This window comes from Lycorma delicatula, chromosome 5, assembly GCF_047948215.1.
Source record: "Lycorma delicatula isolate Av1 chromosome 5, ASM4794821v1, whole genome shotgun sequence".
Lineage (NCBI taxonomy): Eukaryota > Metazoa > Arthropoda > Insecta > Hemiptera > Fulgoridae > Lycorma > Lycorma delicatula.
The window spans coordinates 74,990,528-75,016,858 of record NC_134459.1 but is presented as its reverse complement, the minus strand read 5'-3'; the positions used below and the strand labels follow the sequence as shown (position 1 = coordinate 75,016,858).

Here is a 26,331-nt window from a genome sequence, read left to right as displayed (position 1 = left end):
ATCTATGTAAAGTTGAATTACCTTTTGTAAATTTCTAGTATAAAATCAAAATTGTACAATTTTCTTTTTAAATGGATAAATAATAATTATGTTATTCATGAGTTGTAGTTACAAACTAATGTATATACTTTTTTTTTTTTAAGAATTACTTCTTCATTTTAATTCTATGAATGTAAAGTTACAAACAATTAAATTGTACCTTAATTAATAAACAATTATTATTTTTAAAAACATTTATTTCGATTATAACAAATAATCAATAATAAATTGGAACACCTTGTTGGATTAACATCAAGAAACATACAAAACAAATAACATAATTTTAACAAGTTTCATTTCAAATTTTTATAATGTATCCAATTTTTGTAATTTTTTTATTATTTATTTATTTATTTCTACATTCATAAAAAATTTCACAAACATACAAAACACATTCACACTTTCTCACTATTTATTTATATATTTATATTTATTAATATATATATTTATTTATAATCATATTAAATATATATACTCAATATTCATTCTTTCGTAACATCATATCATAACAAACAAGCAAATAATTTACGTAATTACACGCACGCTCGCATGCACATATTTAATACAACTAAGAAGGGAGGGCATTCTTGTGCTCATTTGGAACCTATAGTTTATATATATATGTGCATCACTATATATGTATAATTAGTCATATATTTTTAAAATTATCAGTTTACAATTATAATAATAAAATTATATTAAATAATAATTATATTTTTTTATTATTATAATTAAAACTGAATATTTTTTAAAATTATTTATTAACAGACAGCCTACAAACTCATCGGGTAAATGTTGTTACCATTTTCGCTTGTTTTTTTTTTTATTAATTTTAGCAACATACAATTTTTTAATCATTGTTACCAACACTTACACATCTTATACAATTCATTTCATTATGTAGTTTTCATTTATGTATAATAATTTCAAGTTATTCTTATTACATTAATAATAATAATCATGTTGTGAATGTATCAAAATTCCTACTACAGCATAATATTACATTATACATAAACATTATACAATAATGTTATACATAACTGATAATGTACTATTTTATATAAAAAATGTTCATGACGCTTCGATAATGTATTATGAATATGTATACAAATATATATATATATATACGCATATATATGTATTTTATTTATATTGTGTGTATGTAAATAAGACATGTAATATTTTTATATATTTTACTTTTATTTACACACAATGTTACAACGTAAATTAATTTATAAATAAAACGTAAAAAATGTTTTAGACTGTGTAAGATACAGCATAAAATAGCATGAAATGTATGACCTTGGATTTTTTAACTAATCCGACCATGGTGGGAGGAAAACCTTTTCTTACCTTACAAAAACTGTTTGTACAAGTTTACTAGTTCAAGGACATACTTAATGCAGTATCTTATAAACCGTACTCTTAATATTATATTTTTAATGTTTAATACGGATCTCTCTATTTTGTAATTAATTCGTTTCTTTTTGAACGGTAGTATCAATTTACAACGAAATTTCATTGGTAGTAGTTATATACGTGTCTTATTATCATCGTCTTATTATCGTATCATGATTTTTCTTAGTACATTATTTCTAAAATATTTTCTTTTTACATCTGCTAAATATTTTACATGTTTATTTCATAAATTATATAAAAAATAATATAAACTACATATAATGAAAACAATGGAGAGAAATCTTCAAATAAGTAGGCCTTCTTTATACTAAATAAATATAATTAAATTACAGTTTAAATCCGGGGAGCAAATCTTTCAATTTGATGTCCCAAATAAAGGTTCGTTGAATTTTTCTAACTATTCTATTATACTACTATATGTTTACTAAATAACTACAAGCCTAGTTATTTCTTTAAATGATTTGTATGAAAATTTATCAGTAAGTACCAAATATATAAGTACATCGGATGTAATTTATTTTAACGTAAGTTTATTATGTTAATAAAATTGTATTTGGTTAAAAAGAGGTTGTTTTAAATTTATTTTAACTAAAAGAAAAGTTTATAAAAATAAAAACACAACAAAAGACAAAAAACTATTTAAAAAAAATATATTTAAGTTACTAAAATTAACAAGACTGATATTATTGAAGTAAAAAAAATAAATTAACTAGACAATCACAAAGTCCCGAATTTTTTTTTTAATGTTTACTTTCTTTGGAAGCGTAAAAATGTTTACAGATTCGAGTAAATGAAAAGAGAATACAACTATAACTAGAATAATAAAAAACAATTTCAATATTTTTATATAAAATTCAGCTTAGTAATATTGTATTTATCCAGGCTATAATCTTAAAATTAATTTACATATTATTGGTTCAATTAGCTATTTTTAGTAGCAAATCCCTGATGAAATATAAAAAAATACCTTACTGGATTTTTTTTAATTAGCATCATCATACAATTAAAAAATATAGTTACTAATATAATAAAAAAAAAAACTTTAGTTAATAGTGAAATTAAACAAATTCATTACGTACAGTATATACTGATCTGAAATAAAATTCAAGGACTCTTAGAGATTTCTGAATGAAGTTTCTTGACATTTAACAGGATAATTATATTTTATCAAACATCTGACTCACAATAATTTTGTAAGAGAAGGCAATATTTTTTAATAAGAAGGATTTTAGTTAGGTGTATTAATATTATTTTTTTTTTTGTAAAAAAGAAATGAAGAACAACAAAAAATAAATCTTTTTACGATAAGTATTATTTTTTTTTAAAGAGTATCAAATTATTATTACTCATTTTGCCCTAATTTATAAAATATTACCATGTATTAATATTTTATAGCTTATAAACAAAATATAATTTTATAAAAATAAATCACGTAGAAATATCTTATAAAATAAGCTAAATTAAATTTACCATGTCCATGTATTCTTAAAAATTTATTAACTGTTTTTTTTTAATTTTTTTTTTACTTCTGGCTATCTAATTCCTAATATTAGAGCTATATTTAAACTCCGATCTATTTTAATTTTTAATTAATTAGGTTACTTTCTAACTTACTTCGACCATTCCAATGAATTTATTATAAAATTTATAGATTAACTAAAAAATTAAATAAGGTATTGTTTATTTATTTATTTTTTGTATTATAACTGAAACTCTGAAAAGTTCTAAATCTGCTATTGGCCACTTAATTAATTAGTGTTTTAAATAACAATTAATTAATGATTCTTATGTCGCTGGAACAATGTATTAATATAATTGATGTTAAAATTACAGTTACAAAATAATAGAGTAAACTGAATATAGATTGGTGCTTTTGACTTTCGATTTGTAACTATAGCAACTATATCCGTATTGGCGAATGACAACTGAACAACAATGCTTTCCCCCACCATGCAATATATGTAGTTGCCATGGTTACTAATCTAAGGTTAAGAACCAGACAACATTTTAGTACTCCATAATTATTTTTCATTATATTCTACCAACTAATCTTCTATAATCTAACGTGTTTTATTCTTTTCAGATATTTAAAAAAAGAAAAAAAATTATTCAACTTAAAGCATATTCATAATAATATATTATACTGTAATTGATTAATTGATTTAATCTCTATTTATTATAATTTTAAAATAATATTTATATGTTATGTATTTTTTAAAAATACATTATTCTTCTGACTTCCCTGAATTATATTAGTAGTACATGTTTAGTTAACTTATTATTTTTTAAAAATTATTAACAACCCATATTGTATTAATATATATATATATATATATATATATATATATATATAATTATATTGTGCAGTGTTTATTTAAAGCAATTTAGTTTTATTTATCATTATTATTACATAACTAATTTCATTCAGTTATTTTATATTATATACAAAATAATACATTATTTTATTATTATTAATATTAACCTTTTTTTTTAAATTGACCAAAAAAATAATGGGCTATTACTTAAATGTATTACATGCTATCTATTTATAAGTATATACTGCATTAATTTATACATAACATACAAATATAAATGTATTACTGTATGTTTTAATTTTTACTTTGCAAATTATTTATTTGATGATTGCCTATATGGATGATGATAATCTATTATCCCTTTTCTCGTCCATATTTTTTTCTTTACATCTGATTTTTATGTTTTGGGAAGGTTTTATTTTACGTGAAATGTAGAAACATTTTTGTTTCGAAATTTTTATTCTATAAAAAAAATGTGGGTTTTAATGGAAATTTAAAATTAAATTAGGAATATGGCCCACTAAGCGAATCAGTATAAAAATAAAATGTTATTAGAGGATATTTATGACAAATGAACATATTACGATTAGTTTACAGCGTTCTCAGCTATTTAATTTTTGTTTTTCCTATAACAAATATTAATTTTTAAGACTACAACTTGAAAGGAATATTTTCATTAAAAATTTAGGAAAAACCCGAGGAAAGTAATATATTGTGGTAATTTTTTTTAGTAGCATAACGTTTCCAAGATAAGATAATTTTATAAATGTATTTGATTAACTAAGCAGTTTAATCTTACCTGTAAGATACAAAATACAATTTTTTTTTTAAATAACAATATTTAATTTTTGAAATTGTGTTTTTTAATTTCAAATATCGTCTAATTAATCTAATATGAGTAACTGCAGAACTTCATATTTGAATTATGCATGAAACTTACTGGAGAGGATACGTACCCCACAGAAGCAAATTAAGTAACATAAAGATAAAAAAACAAACAAAATGATTTAAATAGTTTTATCATTTTATGAATTACCTAAGTAAATCAGTTGATTGTCCTATACCTTAGGTAACCAGGCAACTTAACAATATAATTAGGTTCTTACTGATCTTAATTTACGTGTAATTTATTTTAGTAGCCTTGGATATTTCACTTGATACAGAGATTTCTTCTATCTGTTGCCTATTCCATTCAAACTAAAAAAATAAATATAATACGGCTTTTTTATCTAATACTATTCAATTTTTGGTAAAAAAAATGGATTAATTTATCAAGATTACGAAGTGTTTTCATCATGAAGAAATATTTTTGTTCTGCGTGTGCATTAATGTTTTACAGAAATGTTTTTGCAGTTACCACAACCTATATCTATCTCACAAGTTTTCCATTGCTCAGTTAAAAAAATATATCTCTGATTTTTAAAATATATTAATTAGAAATATTACTTTATAATTGGCGGCAACATCTTCCATATTACGTCTCTGCTTACTAATATTTTACCAAAATATTTTCAAAATTTTATTTATTTAATGGGAAGGTTTACAATTTAAATCATTAAATAAAAACAAGATAGATCATTATTATTATTATTGTATAATTTAATATAAACAGCATATCAATAGTTGACATGAAAGAAGAAATTAAATATTATTCTTTATAAGTAGTTTCGTAATTTTTCCTACAAGATTCCTCTATTTCAGATTATAGGTTATTTAAATTTAAAAAAAATAAAAATATAAAGGAAATCAAAGATAACAATTACTGGAAACCTTCCAAAACATTAACATCAAAATGTACTAGACTAATTTACCATACTACCTCATCAGAATAAAATAATAATAATAATCATTAATTATGTTTCTTATTATTATTATATACGTATGTCAACATGTGTAATGTGTAAAATTTATTATTAATAATTATAGTAGTTATTTATATAATAAATACCTTAACTGTATAATCATTTGATATAATTATGCATATTTATTTATATATATTTTTAGCATTTATATATATAAATATATATCATATACTTTAACACTACATTATGTATTTCTAATCTAAAAGAACACTATTATATCAGATAACCTGCTCACTACATTTTGTTTAATTTCCTTATAATTCACTACATTTTCATTATATCACCATTATTATTTTTATTACAATATATTTATACATATTTATGATGATTTATATTACATAAAATCATCAACATTATCATAATACAGTATTTCTTTAATGCATATATATCAATAATTGTTTTTTTCTTTAAATTTAATTTTAATATTTCAGCAGAAATATCTAGGCCTAATAACAATTATAATAATATTAAAAAAAAAAAAAAAAAACAATTACTGTTAGTAATATTAGATAAAATAATATCTGATGTTCTTGCGGCCTGTATTATTCATTTATAATAATAATAATTGTTATTATTATTTATAACTCTACTAATAACTACTTTTCATTTTTATATTTAAGTAATTTTGTTATATTCAGGTTTTTTTATATTCTGGTAATATACATTTACTTATATTTTTCCTTTTATAATTAATCTGTTTACAAATAGTAATATACACAGTTAAATCTGTAGTGCATTTAGTAAGTTTATTATTTTTTTTTTGTTTTTTTTTTTTTAATTATACTTTTTAAATCAAGAAAATATTATAGGCAATATAAACTTATCTTTTATTTATGAATTTATTTTATTTTTATTTTTGTATTGCGATCTTTTCAATAAATTCCAAAAAATAAAACTGAAGGCGATCTTATTTACTTATATTTGTTACTATTATTATAATTAAAATATAATAATAATAGTAACATTAAACATCATTATCAACGTCATCATTATTGTTGATAAATATATAATATTAATATAATAAATATAATTATATTTTATTATATAATTTTTGTACAATAATTTTAAAGATTCATTTATGTATTACAAATCTATGTTAGGTTTTTATTATTGATTTTCTTTTTTATACAAGTATTAATAATATTTACTTTGTTATAATAATATGCATTCAATCTGCCAAATACAAACATTCTTCATTTGTTCTATATATATATGTATATTTTTTTTTTAACTGTTATTTATTTATCTATGTTATAATAATGCAATTGATTACATTATGATTTATATTTATATATATGTATATATTTTTAGTTGTTAGTGAGAAAAGATGGACTGGGCGTTTGTGAAAGGAAACGGCAGGGATGTACAGTAACCGAAACGTATTTGGATCGCTTTTACATTATTAGCTCCATTTTTTTTGTTAGTTTAATACTCTATTATACATCCTCTTTTTGAAAAACACTTAATAAAGGTAAGTTTTCTATTTATTTAAAAAATTACATTATTCTTTAAATATAATCAATGTCATGCGTGTTTGTTTAAAGGATGATGTTTTTAAATATAATAATATAGTAGAATTTAAGTCTTGAGTTCCTCTCTAGTTGATGATCAAGCTACCATAATGCGTCTCGGTAACCGTAGAAAAATGCTCAAGTTGTGCACACACATGCACACTGATAAGTTTTTATCTTTACAATTGTATTAACTTTACATTTAATTTACATACAACAGTAGTAAATAATAATAATAATAATTAGTATATATTATTATTATTATTATCATCATCGTTATAATATAGGCTATTTTATTCTAGGCTAGCCGAGTCTTGGTTGTACTTGGGTTGCCACTGGTGTACTGAGTGGAGTGTGTGCTCCGGCGAGTGAGAGAATGATGGCTCCATCATGTAAACGTGACGTCATCACTAGCCTGACCCCATCATCAGAGTCTTTGATTTCCATGAGAACAAAATAATAAAACAAATAAAATAACATAACGCCTTCTTTTTTTTTATACAACGGGTAGCGGAACCTACTAACCATACAATAATAAACTCCGTTAGTCCTTCTAGTAAATCTAATACTTAAATAAAAAAAAAAAAAAAATACGTCGTTCTAAAAATAATAATTCTATTTTAAATTTAATATATTTTATAATTAAGTAAAGGAAAAGAAGTGTTTATTTTAAGGTAGTTTTTCTTAGTAAAACCTTCAGGCCTTAGGTCCATAATTCATAATCATTTATTTCATAATTCATTTCATTTTTTTCATTTCATAATTTTAATTCTGTGTAAACATGATAAATTAACATTTTTTATAATAGTATTTTCAAAGATATATTTTGTTGTACTTTAAAAAACATAAACATACCTCTGAATATATTTATAAAATATCATAGGTGATTTAAAATTTTCAGAATATTTTTAGCAAAAAGTGATTTAAACGAACAGTAATTTAAAAGTGTACAATTTTTTAAAGTTAGTTTTGTGATACCTAGTACTTAGAAATTTATTATTATTGATCTGATTTTTGCTTTACTATAAAAGAAGAAGTTTACGTAAGAAAAAATGTTTTTTTTTTTTTTAAAGTAAAGTGACATAACCTTACTTAAAAAACTTTTTAAACTAGGAAATAAAATAGATAAAATTCAGATTATTAGAATAATTCAAAATAAATCGTATAAATTATCGTTAAGAAAACATATATATTTTTATTCTATAAAAATTGAAAAAGGCCAAATTTCGTTTAAATCTTTTGGAAATTTTGTTTTTGAAGTTATTTTTTTTAAGGTATATGCTAATAAAAAAATTATATTATATAGTTTGGATTTGTAAAATTACGTAGTTTATTTTTTATTATTTAACTTAACTATCAAGAAGGCATATTTATGCAGCTATGAAAATTTATTTATGTATATATTTTTTTTGGTAGCAAAACATTAATAAAAAAAATCCTTAGATAAAATTGCCGCATTGGTTCTTTTTTTATTTAATAAATAATCACAAAGTAAAATAAAAATAAATATTTCTGTCACAGAATTATTATTTCTGTAACGGAACGTATTCAAACTTTATAAAAAGGAAACTTATTGATAAAAATATATCGCTATAGCTAATTGAAATTATGAATTATACAAAAATATTAGAATACGAACAGAAGACAAATAGAAATTTAAATCCCAGTGATTATGTTTCGTTAAAATTCTGACACACGTTTTAGTGAAAATAAATTAAAAATTTGTAACAAAATTTCATTTAACTAAACCCATGTTAAACATATATTCTTAGCGTTTTAAAAGGTTCTTTTTTTAAATTAATTTTTAAAACTTGTTAGCTACTTTAATAAAATTTTTTCAGTTAGAGTATAAAAACAAAATAATTTTGAAAAACGTTTTAAAATAAAACATCAACCGTTGAATTCTTATTATTAGAAGGACTAATGAGTAAAACAAAAACCAAGAAAAAATTAAAAAAAAAACTAATAAATAAAAAATAAAATAATAGTAAACTCTATATAAACATAATAAAAATTTGCTTCATTCTACATCACGAAGCAATTAATTTAATTCTGATTGTTTGACAGGGTCTTGAAAGACTTTCGAGTTTAAAAATTACAATAATTTTGAAAAAACTTTTTTTTTATCGATATTTAATTTTTTTTAACATTTTTTTTTTTTTTATATAATTATAAAATAATTTAAATAAAAATGCAACATAACAATAATTTTGTATTTTTTTAATAATAATAATAGTAATAATAATATAAATAAACTGATATAAATAGATACATAATAAAATAAGTGGGAGAAACAGGGCTGATTGCGATTGTTGTTTGTTGTAGGTACTCGATGTTACCATCAGACAAGTAGGCTGGGTGGTGCCAGCCAGTCTTCATCAGCCAGCTGTGACAAACAAATGACGTAATAACGGTACCGTCATTAACCACACTGACTAAAATGGTAAAGGAACAGTAAAGTATGATAATATGTCTCATTTCAGTACATCTTTACTATTCCCTACCATGTAATAACAACATAATCATGCACAGCAACATTGATTTTATTGATCTTGATAAATAAATTTATGTAATAATATATAAACTGCGTGTATTATAAATAATTATATGTGATCTATTTAATAATTAATTTCATTACTACCATAATATAATGATTAAAACAAAAGAAATAAATAAAAATAAGATGAAAAAATACAAATTACATGGTGAATGTGCTATTTCATAAACAAAATAAACAGATAAATAAATAAAATGAATGAAAAACTCATTAATAAATGTGCTTATCACTCTAAGCCATTCAATGAGCTCCTGTCAACATTTAGGCTTACATACAATATAATCAATAAATCTGGATTTGATTAAAGTATTAGAATGTGTTTCATAAAATTACATTTTTAATAAATAAAAATTTTGATTTAGAATTTATTTACAAAAGAATTTGGGAAGGAAAGATTAAATTATCAAGTAAAAGAAAACTATGAAAGGAAGGACTACTGCATCTGGAAATACTAACAAATGAACTATCGTAAAATAAGATATACGATTATTATTTGTATATGTACGAATTAACAAGCGTTAGTGTGATCAATTACTGTACACTACCAAAGATGGGGGTAATACTGTAATTTAAAGATAAAGAACAAAACCTATAAACCTTATGCTGAAAAAAAAAAAACTAGCATCGGCAGAATTGATGTGTGATATACGTAAAATATACATTGCGCAGATGTAGTCGGCGGAGATTTCCAGCTTCATTGTACTAGAATTTGCTCTTATTACGCTCGCTACTACACGAGATGAAAACGTGATAAATTATGTACTAAATATTTCTAGTAATGAACACATTTTCTCTTTCATGAGTACAATTATAGTCGTTTTTCCGTTTAGTCAGTTCATTTAGTAAAAATGTAACTATTTTGAAAAAAAATTATAAAATTGAAATTATAGTGACATTGTTTATTTTACGATGAGTCATTTTTCTTCATTTATTTATTTATTTTCTGATGATGAAATTACACAGAAGTTTTAAAGTTTGTACGAAAAATATGGAAATGGAATTTTGTAGCATATGAAAAATGCTATTCCTGACAGGGATTTGAACCCGGGACCTCTGGATGAACGGCCGAGACGCTACCACTCGACAACAAAGATCGGAATTTATGATATTATGTTTGGAAAAAAGAACGTAAGTAAATGGGTAGAGAAATTCCTTGATAATTAGAAATGGAATCTTGTAATAAAATATTTTCAACAGGATATTTTGAAATATTTTCCTGTTATTAATATCATACAATATTATAATTACTTTTATGACGTTATAAAAATCTTTTACTTAAAATTAGTAATAAAATTTTATATTAAAGCGGTTAAATAATAGACAAATTTTTATTTTATGTCTATTCTTCGCCTAACTTTCACCACATAGTAAAGGATTCTAATCAGATTTATTTTCAGTAAAATACAGTTTAGGCTTTTACAGCGTCTAATTTTTCACTTCGAAAATTAAAATACACGAAATTAGTCACTTCGTATCTACTCAAAAACTGCGGCGTACAATAACGAAATATATTATGGCTACCATGTGAACATCATAGAAAATTCTTATAGAAACGAGATAAATCCCACATATCAAAGAAATTTACCTGGCATATACTTTTAAGAATTTCAGCTCATTTTATCTATGAATTCTAGTCACCAACAAACGAGACAGATTTTATCATTTTTTAACTCAAGTCGGTGAAAGTCAATAAAAAAAAAACTACGAATCTACTATCAGACAGAATTTGAATTAAAAAGACAAGTAATAATATATAAAAAATAATAAACAATAATTTATAATAATTTATAATAAAATATTACAAAAGATCAGTGTTTTGTATTTTATACCCGTATTATAACTTTTTATTTTGTTATAAAAGGCATCTTGAGATATACTCTCTCTCTCTCTCTCTCTATATATATATATATATATATATATATATATATAATTTAGAAAACTGTGATTTAAATAAATTATAGTTTTGTAGTAAAGAAAAATTTTATTTTTCAGTATTATGGGTTTAATATATTCTTTTTGTTTTAAGTGTAACATACGCAAAATGCTAATATGTGGCAGGGAAAATCTCCCTAAATTAAAGTGCGAATATTTGATATATATATATATATATATATATCTCACATAATTTTTTTACTATTTACACGAAAAAATTACAAGAAGTAGAAGCTTAATGATTTTCTAGGTAAAATTACTATAAAGAATCATTGATGTAATACCACGTATTTGGTTTAGTTATATTTCATCTTTTCTGTATATTTAGATCTATATATATATTTTAGTTTTCTAAATTAAAAATTCTTAAGTAAGTAAAAATTATGGATCACGAAGATAAAGTTGATTTAGTGGTATTTTTATCATTTATAGTATCTTTATGTAAGATTTTAGGTAATGAAATTATTAAGATAAATAATAACTGATAAAAAGTGTCAAGCATAAGTTGGGAATTCAACCAATTTCTTATTTTACACTTTTTAACATTAGAACTTACTGGCAATATCTTATGAATTTTACTAAATTTATCCCACTTTTATTGTGTTTGTTTATTTTTATAAATAAAAAATATATTTATCATTTTTAAATTATTACATTATTTAACTTCCGCAAAATTAACGTAATTTTTAAATTATGTAAACATGATGTTACGTATGTTTTCTAAGGGAATAATAGAATAATTTATCAACCAATAAATTTACAAAAAGAAAAAAAAAATTATATAAACAGAAATTTAAAATCATTGTTAATGGATAAGTAACAATTTTTTAAAAAATATAAAAACAGTTTTCTACAATTTCTGTGGATGTGGGTGATTCAGTTTTTTTTTAACTTCATTTTTTAATATATATATTTAAAATATCAAAGAGCTTATAAATGATAAATTTACCTTTTTAAAATTATTTATTTATAAATACGAGTAAATTATAAAAACAATGCAAAGAGAAAAAAAGAGTGTAAAACAATATAATTATAATATTGGTTACCGAAAGCGGGATTAAGTTTAATGATTAAGCAAATGGTAGGCTACAATATACTACTATTTGTCGAAACAAGAGTTCTTTGATGTAATATTTATATGTAGTATAATAATTCATGATCAGTAATATACTGAATTACTCAACGTAATTCTGAATGTATTCAGAGATTAAAATATATAAAATTACTAATGTAATGTCACATCTATCGATAAAACTGTTCTTTTTTTATAACATTTGCATCCAATTTGTTTAATAGAGGTAAATTGTTATTAAATTTAAGCTTAATTAAGTACTGTTATATTAGTTAATCACAAACTTTACAATTCTGTTGCAAACTTTGAATGGGAGTTATTAGTAAATATAATTACGCAAAAAATATTTTATAATCCTACCGACTAGTTCATTAAAGTAACAAACGTTTTCAAAATGATCGCTTCATCCTTAAGTTGTTTATCAAATCTCTTTACATTAAATGTAAAATTCAATCATCAACGCGTTAAACGATCCAATATTACATACAAAAGAACAAAGAACTAGAAAAATAATTTTCTTCTCAAATCTTCGTAATTTTTACATAATATTAGCACTTAATTTCATTTTATTGTTTTTTTCATGTAAGGAAATGAAAAAATAGACCTAATGATGGTTGATATTGTGTATTCAGACTACTGGTTGAATCTGAAAATCTTGTTATTATCTAATCTTTCAAATTATCTAAAAATCTTTTTTTTTAGGAAACACGCATTGCTGAAATTTTATTTTCAAGTTTTATATATGGGATAAAATATACCAGGGAACTTTTTTAAATTTAGAAATTAGTTTGGCATTTATAAAAAAACTGAAATTAAATCTTCCACGAATGATAAAGTAAACATTTTGTTAGTCCAACGACCTTAATTTCATCTTTTTCTTATCTCCTTATATTTTTATCAAGAGAAAAGTGTTCTAGAATGATTTACTGAACAACTAAAAGTTAAAAACAGTTCAACCCTATGCTAAACTCTTTCCTAAGGTATAAAGCAATGATGGTACCTCACATTATTGTGAGCTATTTGGGCAAATAAAATTACAAGTAAAACATTTACATTCTATATTTCTATCCAATATTCAAATTAAGGTTGAAAATTATTCCTAGTACGAGTATGACAACGATTTATTCAGATAAAAAAAATATATATATATATTTTTATTTTTATTTAATTTAATTTCAACACCAATTAAAATGTTGAAGTAAATTAAATAGGAAATGTTGACGAAACTCAAATTTTTACGAGTTACAGAGTTTTTAAATTTAATAACATTTCCTTTGATTATTTTTTGTTAAGCTAAAAGTCTCACTAATAACCTCTTTGAGATAAACGTGGCTTTAAATATACTCAGTGATAGCATAATTAATTTTCCTAATAATAACAAAACCATTGGCAGTTTAAAAACCCATATAACTAACCATATACCCATATAATTCTGTAACCAACATTTTATTATTTTGGAATTGGTGGACTCAATATATCAAGAAATATCAAATTCAAGATGGGTACATTTTAGGCAGCAGTAATACTTTCCTGTTGTATATTATAACAATTTATCAAATTACCATAACTCCCCACTTATTTTTCAGCAAGAACAGATAAAATACTCTATTATACAGATATAATATTCTGCTACCGCAGAATGTAGAAAATTACAAAATAAAAAACTACGATTTAAAAAACAAACTGTATACAAAAGATATTTCATGAATCAAAACTGAATTATATGAAATATGTTAAAATGGGAAAAAAATCAGCACTGGAATTTCACGGAATGATATAAATAACCTTGAAATAATGACACAATCTACAAAAATAAATAAAAACAAAAACTAAATCTTTATCTACAACATACACGCTAACGAAAGTTCAATGAAAAATTAAACTCGTAGAAAATATGAAAAATTAAATTAAATTATTCTGAACATTAATTATATTGTTCCGTTATTTTTATTAACAAACATGGATACGAATCTATGAAAAAGAAAATTAAAGTAAATAAAAAAATTATCATCCAGATTTATTGATTATTGAGAAAACTAATGACTAATAATTAAACTATCATAATAATAATTTTATTAATAGTTATAATAACAATAATACAACAAGCAAAAACACAATAAATAGCTGCTACAATTCTTGCAATTGCAGAACAAAGCAAAGATGAATGAATAACAACAAAGTACATAATTAAATACAATAGCATGAACAACAAGCAAAATTGTGTACTACAAAGGTTGTAATAATAAGGAAAAATACATACAAATTCAAAAATCATACAAATGCAATTTAACTATCCACAATAAGCATGCAATAAAACTAATTAATGATAATTTACAAAAACACAACAAATCCGAAAAAATAAAATCTGTTATTTTTCAGAAGTGACATGCAATAAGATAAAAGTTTTCGATAAATAAAAATTCGTTTTTTAATATATAACTTAACTTTTATATATATATATATATATATATATATATATATATATATATATATATATATATATTTATTTGTAACTTACAACAGGCTTTAGCTTTTAGTAAAAATTAATCTAAGTTTTAGAAATATTAAGACCTTATTATCTGTGTCAATAATAAACGATTTTTACTTCCTTGTACGAAGTATTACGATCGCGAAAAATTTTGGTTTTCAGATTTCAACGGAAATATCCATTTTTACCATCCCTGAATCTATTCTGACTAGTTAGGCGTGATGTCTGTACGTACGTACGTATATATATCGCATAACTAAAAAATGATTAGCCGTAGGATGTTGACATTTTGGATTTAGGATTGCTGTAACATCTAGTTGTGCACATCCCCTTTTTATTGCAATCGACTAGACCAAAAATGTCCAAAAAAGTTTAAATCTAAAAAAAAAATGGATTTTTGACTTTTTCTTAACTGTAGTAATAAGCCCTCATTGAGAGCTTTTCAACAATATCTCATAAGTGGTACTTATTTTCATTGGTTCAGGGTTATAGCCAAATAAAATTGTAATTAATGTAGTATTTGGATCTTACACGGGGAAAGCACATCGGTTCGAATCAAATTTCATTTCATTTTTCTTTAACTTTTTCTTAAATTTAAATATATTGATTTATCAATAAAAAAAATATTCGAAGTTATTAATGAAATAAAATTTTGCCTACTTTTCATTTAAAAAAAAGTGTATATGTAATTTAATAGGCGTACAAGGAAGTCATATGGTATCCACATAAGATTTTTAATATTAAAATATAAGAAAATATTTTAGCTAGATTTTTTTTTAGTGTTAAAAATGTTTTTTATAAATTTTGGCTATTAAAATTTGCCATACTTCTATTTTCTATTGAAAATATTTAGCAATATTGTTTCTATAGTAAATGTAGTAGTCTCCTGTAGTAAATTGGAACTAAAAATTGTCCAATAAGGCCCGGTGTTTTAATTAGGAAAAAACAGTTTTCTGTCAACAAAATTTAGTAATTTTTTTGTAATATAAAGTACAATGTAGAGGGTTAAATTTGAAATAATATGTCAGTCAAATTACTGCATAGCTTCAAGGTATTGTTCACTCTTTTAAATAAATTTTCACGTACATATTCAAACGACTGCAAGTCAGTTTCTTCAATACAACGGCGAATTTGTTCTTTAACTGTAGGAATGTTTATGGCTTATTCGCAAACATTTTACTTTTCATAAAACTTCACATAAGCATTTCCAAGATGTCAGATCGCACTACCTTGCTGGCCAGCTCTTGATTTTCAAAAACGAGAGATTATACGACCTAAAAATCTGATCAGCAAAAATTCGATGTTTTCACGTACTATGTGGTAAGTCGCACAATACTATTGTATGGTCTGACCATACGCATATCTTCCATGTCTTTGGAACCATATATCTTCTACGTCCATATTTTCAAAAATTAACAGAAGATTCTCGAATATCGTACGATAACGAATAGCAATCATCATAACAGTAACATCATCGTCGTTCTAAAAAAAAAAGAGGCCCAATCTCTCCCGTAGCCCAATTTGCGCAACATACAGTAACTTTTTGTGAATGCAGGAATGCTTGTAAACTAGTATAACAATGTAATTATTTTGTTTAATATAAATTTGAAACATCTGTTTACGCTTACATATTTAAACTTTATTGGATTCTAATCCAACAAATTTTTCCAAGTTTTCTTGTTGTAATTGTTCTTACAACATCAAATCCTTTTCAAAGAAACTTAATTCTCCACCGAATAAGAAATCGGCGAGGTTACTGTTATTACTTAATCAGAAATGAAATGTATTTTTTAAAGTCTAATAATAACTTTTATTGGAATACAGTTTTTTTTAAAGATTTACAGGTTTTTACAGTTTTTAAGAAAACATTTACAAACAAAAACTTCCGCAGTTTTACGTAAGACAGACCTTTCTTTAATATAAATTGGATTTAACATATATATATATATATATATATATATATATATATATATATATATATATTAATTTGGTTTAATATTGTTAACAATAAATATCACAGATAAAGAGATATCAACGTTCCAACTTGTAGCATCATAACGAATCAAGCTTCTAACTTGTACCGATCAAATTTTTTCGACGTTAAATTGAACGTAACTCAAGAACGACTCGAATAAGCTTCATCAAATTTTCACATGCACAACTTCAAATACACTACTACAGGATATCTAAATTTTAATTAAATTGATGCAGATTTATTTTATGAGCCGCAAAATTTTATACGTAGGCTTATAAATATATAAGAAAATCCCAAATTAAATGAATGGTATTTTCGTACTACTCATACCTCAAAACATAAAGAAAATCTATTTACACCCTCCCCCTTTCTCACTCTGTTGCCGAATGTAATACCATAATTTTATTCGAAAAGTTGATAAACATTTTAAAAAGAAATTTTAAATATTTAAATAGCAGCACTCTTGAGAATTTATATTTTTAATTAATGCCTGGTACATATTCAAATAGTATATAAAAATTGTCATACAGTTCATTAAAAATTAATAAAAAAACGGGAATTTTTAAGTAATGGATACACTAAAACATTGTATGTTTGAGAGTAGAATAAGTAATTCTAAAAACTTCATCCGGGCGAAGATATAAAGTTACTTTTATACAACTTAATTTAAAATTATTTAATAATTCAAAGAACACTCTTCAATATAAATTTTTATACAGTTTCAATTAGTTTTAAGTATAAAAAATAATTGTAATAACAAATTATTAAATACATTTATTAAAATGCAATATTTTTTCATGAATTAATATTTTCTTTTACATATAAAAAATAAGTTGGCTTAAAAGCTAAACAATGTAAAATGTAAGTTTTACATAGTAAATTTTAAGAACATATTTAGTAATAAAAAAAAAACCGAAAAAATACTTATTAGAGTTGTTTCAAAATAATTCATATTTATTATATAAAGAGAAGAAAAGAAAAGATATAATATAATCTTATGGTTGCGCATTAACATAAATAATTTAAAAAACCATATTATAAATTTTTTTTCCAAAGGAATATTATGTTAAAAGTATAATGATGTTGCCTTTATTGTAGTTACTTAAAAAAAAAGTGAATTTATTTTTAGTTACATAAATATATAACTTATAATGTTAATGGTATAATGTTACTGCTGATAAAAATACGAGTTTTTATGAGATTTCTGATTATACGTAAAGATAAATTTTTCATTTCGTTTTAAATAAATTCATTTTTTAAAATCTCATTTAAGTATTATATTTTGGCCGTTTTCAAATTTTTAAAATTCATAAAACATTTAGGTACTTTATTTTAATTGAAGTATAATTACTTATTTATAATTTTTTTTTCATTAATTAAAAGTATATCTTTATGTTTTTAAATAATAACAAATTTAATAACTAATATGGATTATTTTTTATTTTATTTTTTGTTAGTTTTATTTATTCTGTTACAATAATTCAATATAAAATAAATTTATATTTAAGGTGATCTTAGAGATCAATGTGGCTCTGGATATGAAAAAATGTTTCGGTTGGTCAGGCTAAAAACGAAGGAAAAATGTCAGTTAATATTATATTAACTAAAACCGAGTTCTGTGTATTTAAAAGGAGTTTGGTTTTTTTATACGGCAAAAACGATAAAATATTTATATTAATCTAACTAAAAACATCAGTTTTCACGAAGTTTCATATATATAAAATTATACTGTGTTGTAGTAATATTTTTATTAGTGCGAAGGATAAATAGTATTACATTTTAGTTTTCATTTACAAATAAAATATAAGTAAGATTAATAATAATTTTACTATTATGTAAATGAATATGTATAATTTCTTGAATGCATTTAATAAGCGAATATAAGTCATTTTTATATTTTTAGAATTAAATTATTATTAGAAATATCATAAAAAATGTTTGTTGTGATGAAAATGTTCCTTGTATTTCAACGTTGGGCTTGAAATTATACTGCATGAACCAGAAAGCAGTTGGTTATTTAGTATGAGACCTAATTACCGATAATTCAAGTGAATTAGCATGTGTAATAATAAAATATATTTTCAAAAATATACAATTATACGTTATTTATGAAATGCACTTTAAAATTCTTTAAAAAAAATCTTTTAATAATTATTATTTAATTATCATGTAAATCGTGATAAAAATACATTTTTCACTTAAATGAATTCTATTTATTGCATGAAATGTACAAAAGAATAATGAACAGCCGTAATTGTTACCCTGCAATTTTTGAAAATCCTCGGAAGAAAAATAATTGTATAATATTATACATTATGTCTGTAATCAAAGTATTAAGAAAGTTTTTATCTGAATAATATAAATATTAACATCTTTTTAAGTTACTTTTTGAAGATAATATTTAAATTTATTTTTTCTAACATAAGCAGAATATAATGCTAATGAAAATGACCAATTCGTACAATCAAGGATTTTTGTATAAAGGACTTTGATATTCATATTTTTGTATCGTGTCATACACGACTGTTTGCATATATATAAAACAATGAAAAAAAAAATCCATTTTCATCCATGATTATTTCAAAACTGTGAATTAAGAAATGGTAATTACCTAGGAATGAAATTTATACAACTATGTATTGCAGTCATTTTATTATTAATCGCAGATTAAAACGGCTGTTCAGGCTTATTAAAAATGAGATATTTAGAAATCCTTAAGAATCTCCCCCCTTTGCAAAAGGATGATTATTCACTATGGAAGGCCATGAAGAAATACAATAGATCACCACCATCGTTACCATCTTTGAAAACATTGGATAGGGCTTGAAGCCTCAGTGAGAAAGCTGACGTATTCGCAAGGAATCTTGAAAAGGTGTTTTAGCCTTTTGACTTGCGAGGGTATGGTGAGGAAGAAACGATCGAATTCCTTAGCAACCCAATTCCTATGAGTGTACTTGAGAAACCTCTGTTTCCTGTGAACGAGGGGTTACGACCTCATTCCTCTATCCTCTTTGAAACCTTCTGCGAGTAATCAGGAGAGGAAGTAATTGAAAGAAAGCTCCCGGTTGTGATTTGATAACTAAAAAAATGCTTTATGTGCTTCTATTCAAGGTTATCAGCAGATAACACATCTCTGTAATGGTATTCTTTGAACTACGAGCTTCCGAACGGAATGGAAGGTGTCGCAGATGGTAGCGGTTCTGAAACCTGGTAAACCGGCTCATGATGTAGCTTCATACAGGACGGTAAACCTCTAACTTATTCAATCGAAGGAACTGGAAAGATTACTTCTTCTGAGTGTATGGGCGATTTCGGAGGAAGGGCGTGTTATTCCTGTCCATCAATTCGACTTATATTATTTGATACTGGGTCGAGTGTTTCTCAGGGCTCTGTTCTGGGGCGGTTCTATACTCAGTCTTTATTGCGGACCTCCGGACTCTAGAGGACATCAAATTGCGAATGAAACGGCAATTCTGGCTATGGATGCTGATCGCATCGCAGCTTCAGCTAAACTAAGAACTGTGTTGGATCTAATTAACAAATGACTTGCTAGACAAAAGATGAAGGTTAATCCAGCTAAGTCTACGATTGCGATGAGGAGGAGGTAACTGCCCGTAAGTTCAACTTAATGGTGTTAACATCCCGCATGTTAATAGCGTGCGATACCAACGAATGCATCTGGATCGCCGTCTGATAATGAGGATTCAGCTTGGCAAGGGGTTGCAACTATGATTGTAAAACAAGCAACTGTTATACTAAGCGGTCTTGAAACCGATTTAGATTTACGGAATTCAACTGTGGGGTACGCAAACGAGAATAATATAATATAATTTAATTTCAAAAAATTACTACTTTGGTGAGAAATGACCCCTACTGAAAATATCAATTAACCAATGGTACAAAATTTGCTGGCGCAAGTAAAATAATTTACAAAGTTTTTATTAAAAATTGATAAAAATCAACAAAATGAATATTATTTTGATATTTTCTATATTTTTTAAACAAAATTACAGGCCAGAATTTTCTTATTGTTCTTAAATTTCAAATTCTTCTGAAATATCGATGAAGTTTGTCGATTAAAATTACTTAAATAATTTTATAATGGTCAAAGTAATCTAAAAATAATAAGAGATGAGGTAAATAACTTATAAAAAAAATTCGATTGAAAATCTTTTATTTTTGTAAAACGTTTATATGCATGTGGCCAACTACATCTAAGTTATATTAAAACATTATACATAGCCCTTGACTTAATTTTTCACAGAAATAAAATTATTTTATTATTTACCAATTTACAACTTATGTAATAAATGTGGAAACATATATTTCTAAGGCGAGTTCAGTCTATCGAACTAGTGAATGAGATACGGTACTATGAGTAAAAATTAAATTAAAAAAAAAAATGTTTTTATTTATCCAAGCATAAGATAAACTTTCTACGTAACGAAACTTAAGAGAGTTAATGAGAGTTAAAAATGTTTCATTTTTAATATTGCAGAAAAACTTGGAAACGTAACACAAATTAAAATGAATAAAATATGTAAATATGTGCTTGCATAGGGAAAGTATTTTTAGTCTAACATTTCAGTTGGGAAACGGAGCGTAGGGAAAGTGTAGTAAGAAGTTAAGATAAGGTGGATAATGTCAACTGTATAAGTAAGACCCACAGAGGAGTTTAATTTTTTTTAACGATCCATACTTTGACAAATCATTCCTCTTATCTATTTTTTGAAACGGGTTTAAAGTAGCGCACATCAGTGGTAGTGAGTTGTGTAATCTAGAAAACGACATAATATTAAAAAGTATTCTGTAACTTAAAAGAATGCTAATCATAGAGGGTTTAGTGTTAATCAACATTCTAAAAGTATACATAAAACAAATGAAATTCTACGAGTAAACTACCAGTAGCGATATCTTTATTTGGGATGTTTTCGGTGATTACGGATAAGATTCAAGCGTGGACCTTTTAATGTATATGTCTAATACCCTTTCATAAGTGTACTGTTTGCAATACTGTTTGAATTTTGTTTGCAAAGTTCAAAAACACAGCTTTCTCAGAGCCTTGTATAGTGTACAAGTCGTGTTAATTCTCTGTTGGAGTGGTTATAGCTTAATATTTTACTTTAGAATAGCTAAACAAATATAGAGTTATATTATTTTGTTACCCGATTACTCTTTTAAATCTACGCAATTTCATTTATGATATTCATCTCAAAATGCTGAAGATAATTATAGAATAAAATTTAAAAAAGTAGTTTTTGATTACTTTTCAAATTCTATAAAAACGAAAAAATTCTGAAATTCTTTAACTGCTTAGTAATTATTAATCGTTTATCATTATCCTGACCCAGTTTGAATGTTTTTTGATCCTCACAGATTTTCAGTAACAGAAAATCTTTCAAATAATACACATTTTATCACAAATAAATATTTTACGTAACTATACATCAGAGACAATAATTAAAAATAATTATTATTACAAAGGAGACGAAGTAACACTTAAAAAGAATCTTCTCGGGGGTAATTTTAATTTAGTATTAAAAAATAAATACAGCAACGAAAATCTAAACCCTAACTAGCGAATTATTTTTACACAAAATTAAAAACAAAATCATTCTTCTTAACACGAAATATTTAACATTATTATTATTTCTTCTTTTAGGTGAGTGTTTACAGCTGTAAACACTGTAAACAGCTGTAAAGGCCATCTCCCACATCCCAACCTCAAAACTCTTCTATCCCGTAAACTTTCCTCCTCCAAATTCCTTCTCTCAATCGCCTTCATCATTCCAGATATCTACTGCCTTGGAGGTAGTTCCTTCATCATTCCAGAATCCATTGCTTTGGAGGTCGTCCACGTCTCCTCCACTCTCCTACGGTCCATTCCAACATTCTCCTATGCCAACTATACTCCTCCATTCTCCAAACATGCTTAATGTATATTTTTATATTTTGATTTTGAACTGAAAAATTATCTTCATTTTGGAAAATAAACTAAAATTATATTATAAAAATCAAATTTTACAATAATTATGAAGCATGTTTATTAAATTTTAAATTCATTACATAAGATAAACAACCGGCTAATGTACTGATAAATACGAAGAATTTTCAATTTTCCCTTGTTTCAAAAATAAATAATCGTTTGAAATTGAACTGTTGAAATAAAAAAGCATCTCACTTCATTCCCTACTTAGTAAAATAGCAGCTATTTTGCTTTTTCATGAAAAAGCAACTTTTCAATGAAAAGTTGTAGATTAAAATATTTATTATAGGCTAAACTGGTTAGAAAATTTTGTAAAAACCGGTATTAGTTTGATGTAACTTGTTTACATTTCTGTAGTACTGAATATTAATACGTAACAAAATACCACGAAATCCACAACTATTCTAAAAAAATTAATATTTATAAAATCAAACTTTTAAAATAACAAATGAAATAACTTCAATTATTTAATTAAAAAAAACTGATTAATAAAATCAACTTTAAATTTTTATATTTAAACAATTAAAAATAAAATAATGTTCTAGCAAGAGGAAAAATTTCATTTTATTAACAAGTTTTACACGAAAAATTAAATCTTTTAACAGCTAATCCACCTGTATTTATAAATAAAAAAAGAACCTATGCATGCGTACTAAAATAAAAAGTAATTTGATCAAAATTTACAATAAAAATGAACAAACATTTATGCAAAACACAATTTATCTAACAATACTTAATACGTGCATAATGTAATAATAATTACAAACCTATGCAAACATTTACATAACATGACATGCACATTACTCAATAAATCTATACATAATTAATTAACATAGTACAACACTGTTCAGATTCTTAGGTAAAATATCTACTGATCACTGATCCAAAATATAAAACTAAAAGCAGAATTATATTTTAATTTCTATTGATATTAAAGATTAATTAATTTCTTAAGCGTGGGAAAAGAATGTAAGAAATGTCTATTTGATATCTTGTATTATTCATATAATTGTTGCATTGTAACTTAACAATGGTCCCAGAAATTTTCATAAATAGACATCAAACGTTTTGAAATTGTTAATACACAATCCAAATTGAAGAAAAAATTTGTATATTAAAAATTTTTATTAATACTCAACAAGCCGTAGATGTATTTTCCTAACCTGCTTAAATGTAAATTTTATAAAATGTACACACATGAAATTTTCTATGTATATTCTATAAATCACAAAAAAAAATTATTACGAGTTAGTAAATATGGTTTGATGGTAGAGATAAACGTTCTTATAATATTAAAAATAAATTCTAAATTTTCAAGAAAAATTTATCAAATCTTGGTCTAATAATCCTATGCTGACATTAGCTATACGCTGACTGTAAAAAATAATTAATTACATTTATTGTCTATAAGTGAAGCAATTGCAACGGCCAAAAGAATCTACCAGCACAAATCATAAAATTTTCTTTTCTTTTTTTCTTGTAGTACATTCTTGCATAATTTGCATAAGGTACATTCTTTGCATAATAATTGTAACATAATTCTCTTGCATCAGAATGATAGAGAATTCTGTGTGATGTGTGTATGTATGTGTATTGTCACCTGAGGAAGCTTAGAGAATTCTAAGTGAAACGTAGTGAATTTAATTTATAAGTTTGTATAAAGAGATTAATAAAGCTAATATTTGTATAAAATATGTCTTGTTATTATATTTAATTCTATCCAATCAAGAGGAAAATAAACTTAAATAAATTACATAAGTTAATATTCATATATATATATATATATATATATATATATATATATATATATATATATATATATACACAGATACACACACACACACACACACACACACACACATACATATCTCGTAATTAATTTACTATAAGGGGAACAAATTTAAAGAAAGGAAACCAAATAGTTCCCAAAAGTAAACGAAAATCAGTAGTTGAAAATTATTGCATTCCAAAAGACCAAAACTACTAATTTCTAGGTCCAGAAGATTTAATTCCATTAATATAATGCATTTTTTTCTAGAAAAAATGGTATAATTAATTGTATTCTTTTGTACTACAAACCTTTATTAATTTGTTAAAGAATGATTAGTTTCTAATGTACAAATTAGACCTGTCAAAATTAAATTATAAAAAATAAAGGGTACTTTGTAAAATTTTTTAAACAGACATTTTTGAGCATCCTTTGAAATAGAAAAGATAACATTAAAAAAAACAGCTGCTAGATCGCTACTGGAATAAAATTTGAGATCACTGAAGATTCGTGAACCGATTATGAAACGGATAAATAAAAATGTTATAAATTTGGGGAAAGTTATTGATTACATGAACTGCTTTCATTTTATAAAAAAATTCAAATAACAGTTGTACTTAAATACTAATATTTCATTTACGGATAACGAAATTCATTTAACTGGGTGTACCATCTACTCAAATAGACGCTAATTATCAATTTAAAAATGAATGTTATTGTAAATTGTTAAAAAAATTGTAATATGTCCTAGGGGATAGTGCATCATAATCAATGCATTGATTGCATTTGAAAATAATAAATGTTCAGAACAGCTTTGTGTCTGAGAAGGGAACATTGCAAATGGTACCATCTTAAACATAGATAATATTATCTCGTTTAACAAAGAATATAATAATTATATATATATATATATATATATATATATATATATATATATACACACGCACACACATAATATAATAATACATAATTAATGGCTATGTGTAATAACTAGATGCAATATTAAATAAATTAATGCTGGAGAATAATTGCATTAATTTTTTTTTCGGCATGGTCTCGTTTTTGTTCATCTTTCCATTTTCTTCCTATGCTTCTTTTTTGTGCCACAAGAACTTTTATATTGTGAATTATCCTTCGAAAGTTATCTTTATTGTAACAGCTTTTTTTCAAGCTTATCGTTTGAAGGTCTTATTCCATCGGTCTCAGGTAATTTGATTTGCTTTTCATGTTCCACAACTTGTCACAGATTTGTTTATTTAATTTGTTCAATCCATCCTGATTATATGTCTCAAAAAATTTAACCTTCTTTTCCTTATCGCTATTTCTAGGTCTTGAATTTAATTAAATTACATTAATTTTGACAAAATAATTAATTTAAATTTATTTTTTAATTTCGGAATTGTACAT

At 24.1% G+C, this 26,331-nt stretch overlaps 1 protein-coding gene across 1 annotated transcript in view; it reads right to left on the bottom strand.

Annotated features, from left to right (window-relative positions):
- Nucleotides 1–9,433: 9,433 nt before the first annotated feature.
- Nucleotides 9,434–26,331, bottom strand: part of LOC142324456 (nucleolysin TIAR-like) — a 1,191,620-nt gene continuing 1,174,722 nt past the window's right edge. The window contains exon 11 of the mRNA XM_075365284.1: nt 9,434–9,532. Within this exon, the coding sequence (XP_075221399.1) occupies nt 9,488–9,532 (45 nt within the window). The 3' untranslated portion in view covers nt 9,434–9,487. The remainder of the gene's footprint in view (nt 9,533–26,331) is intronic.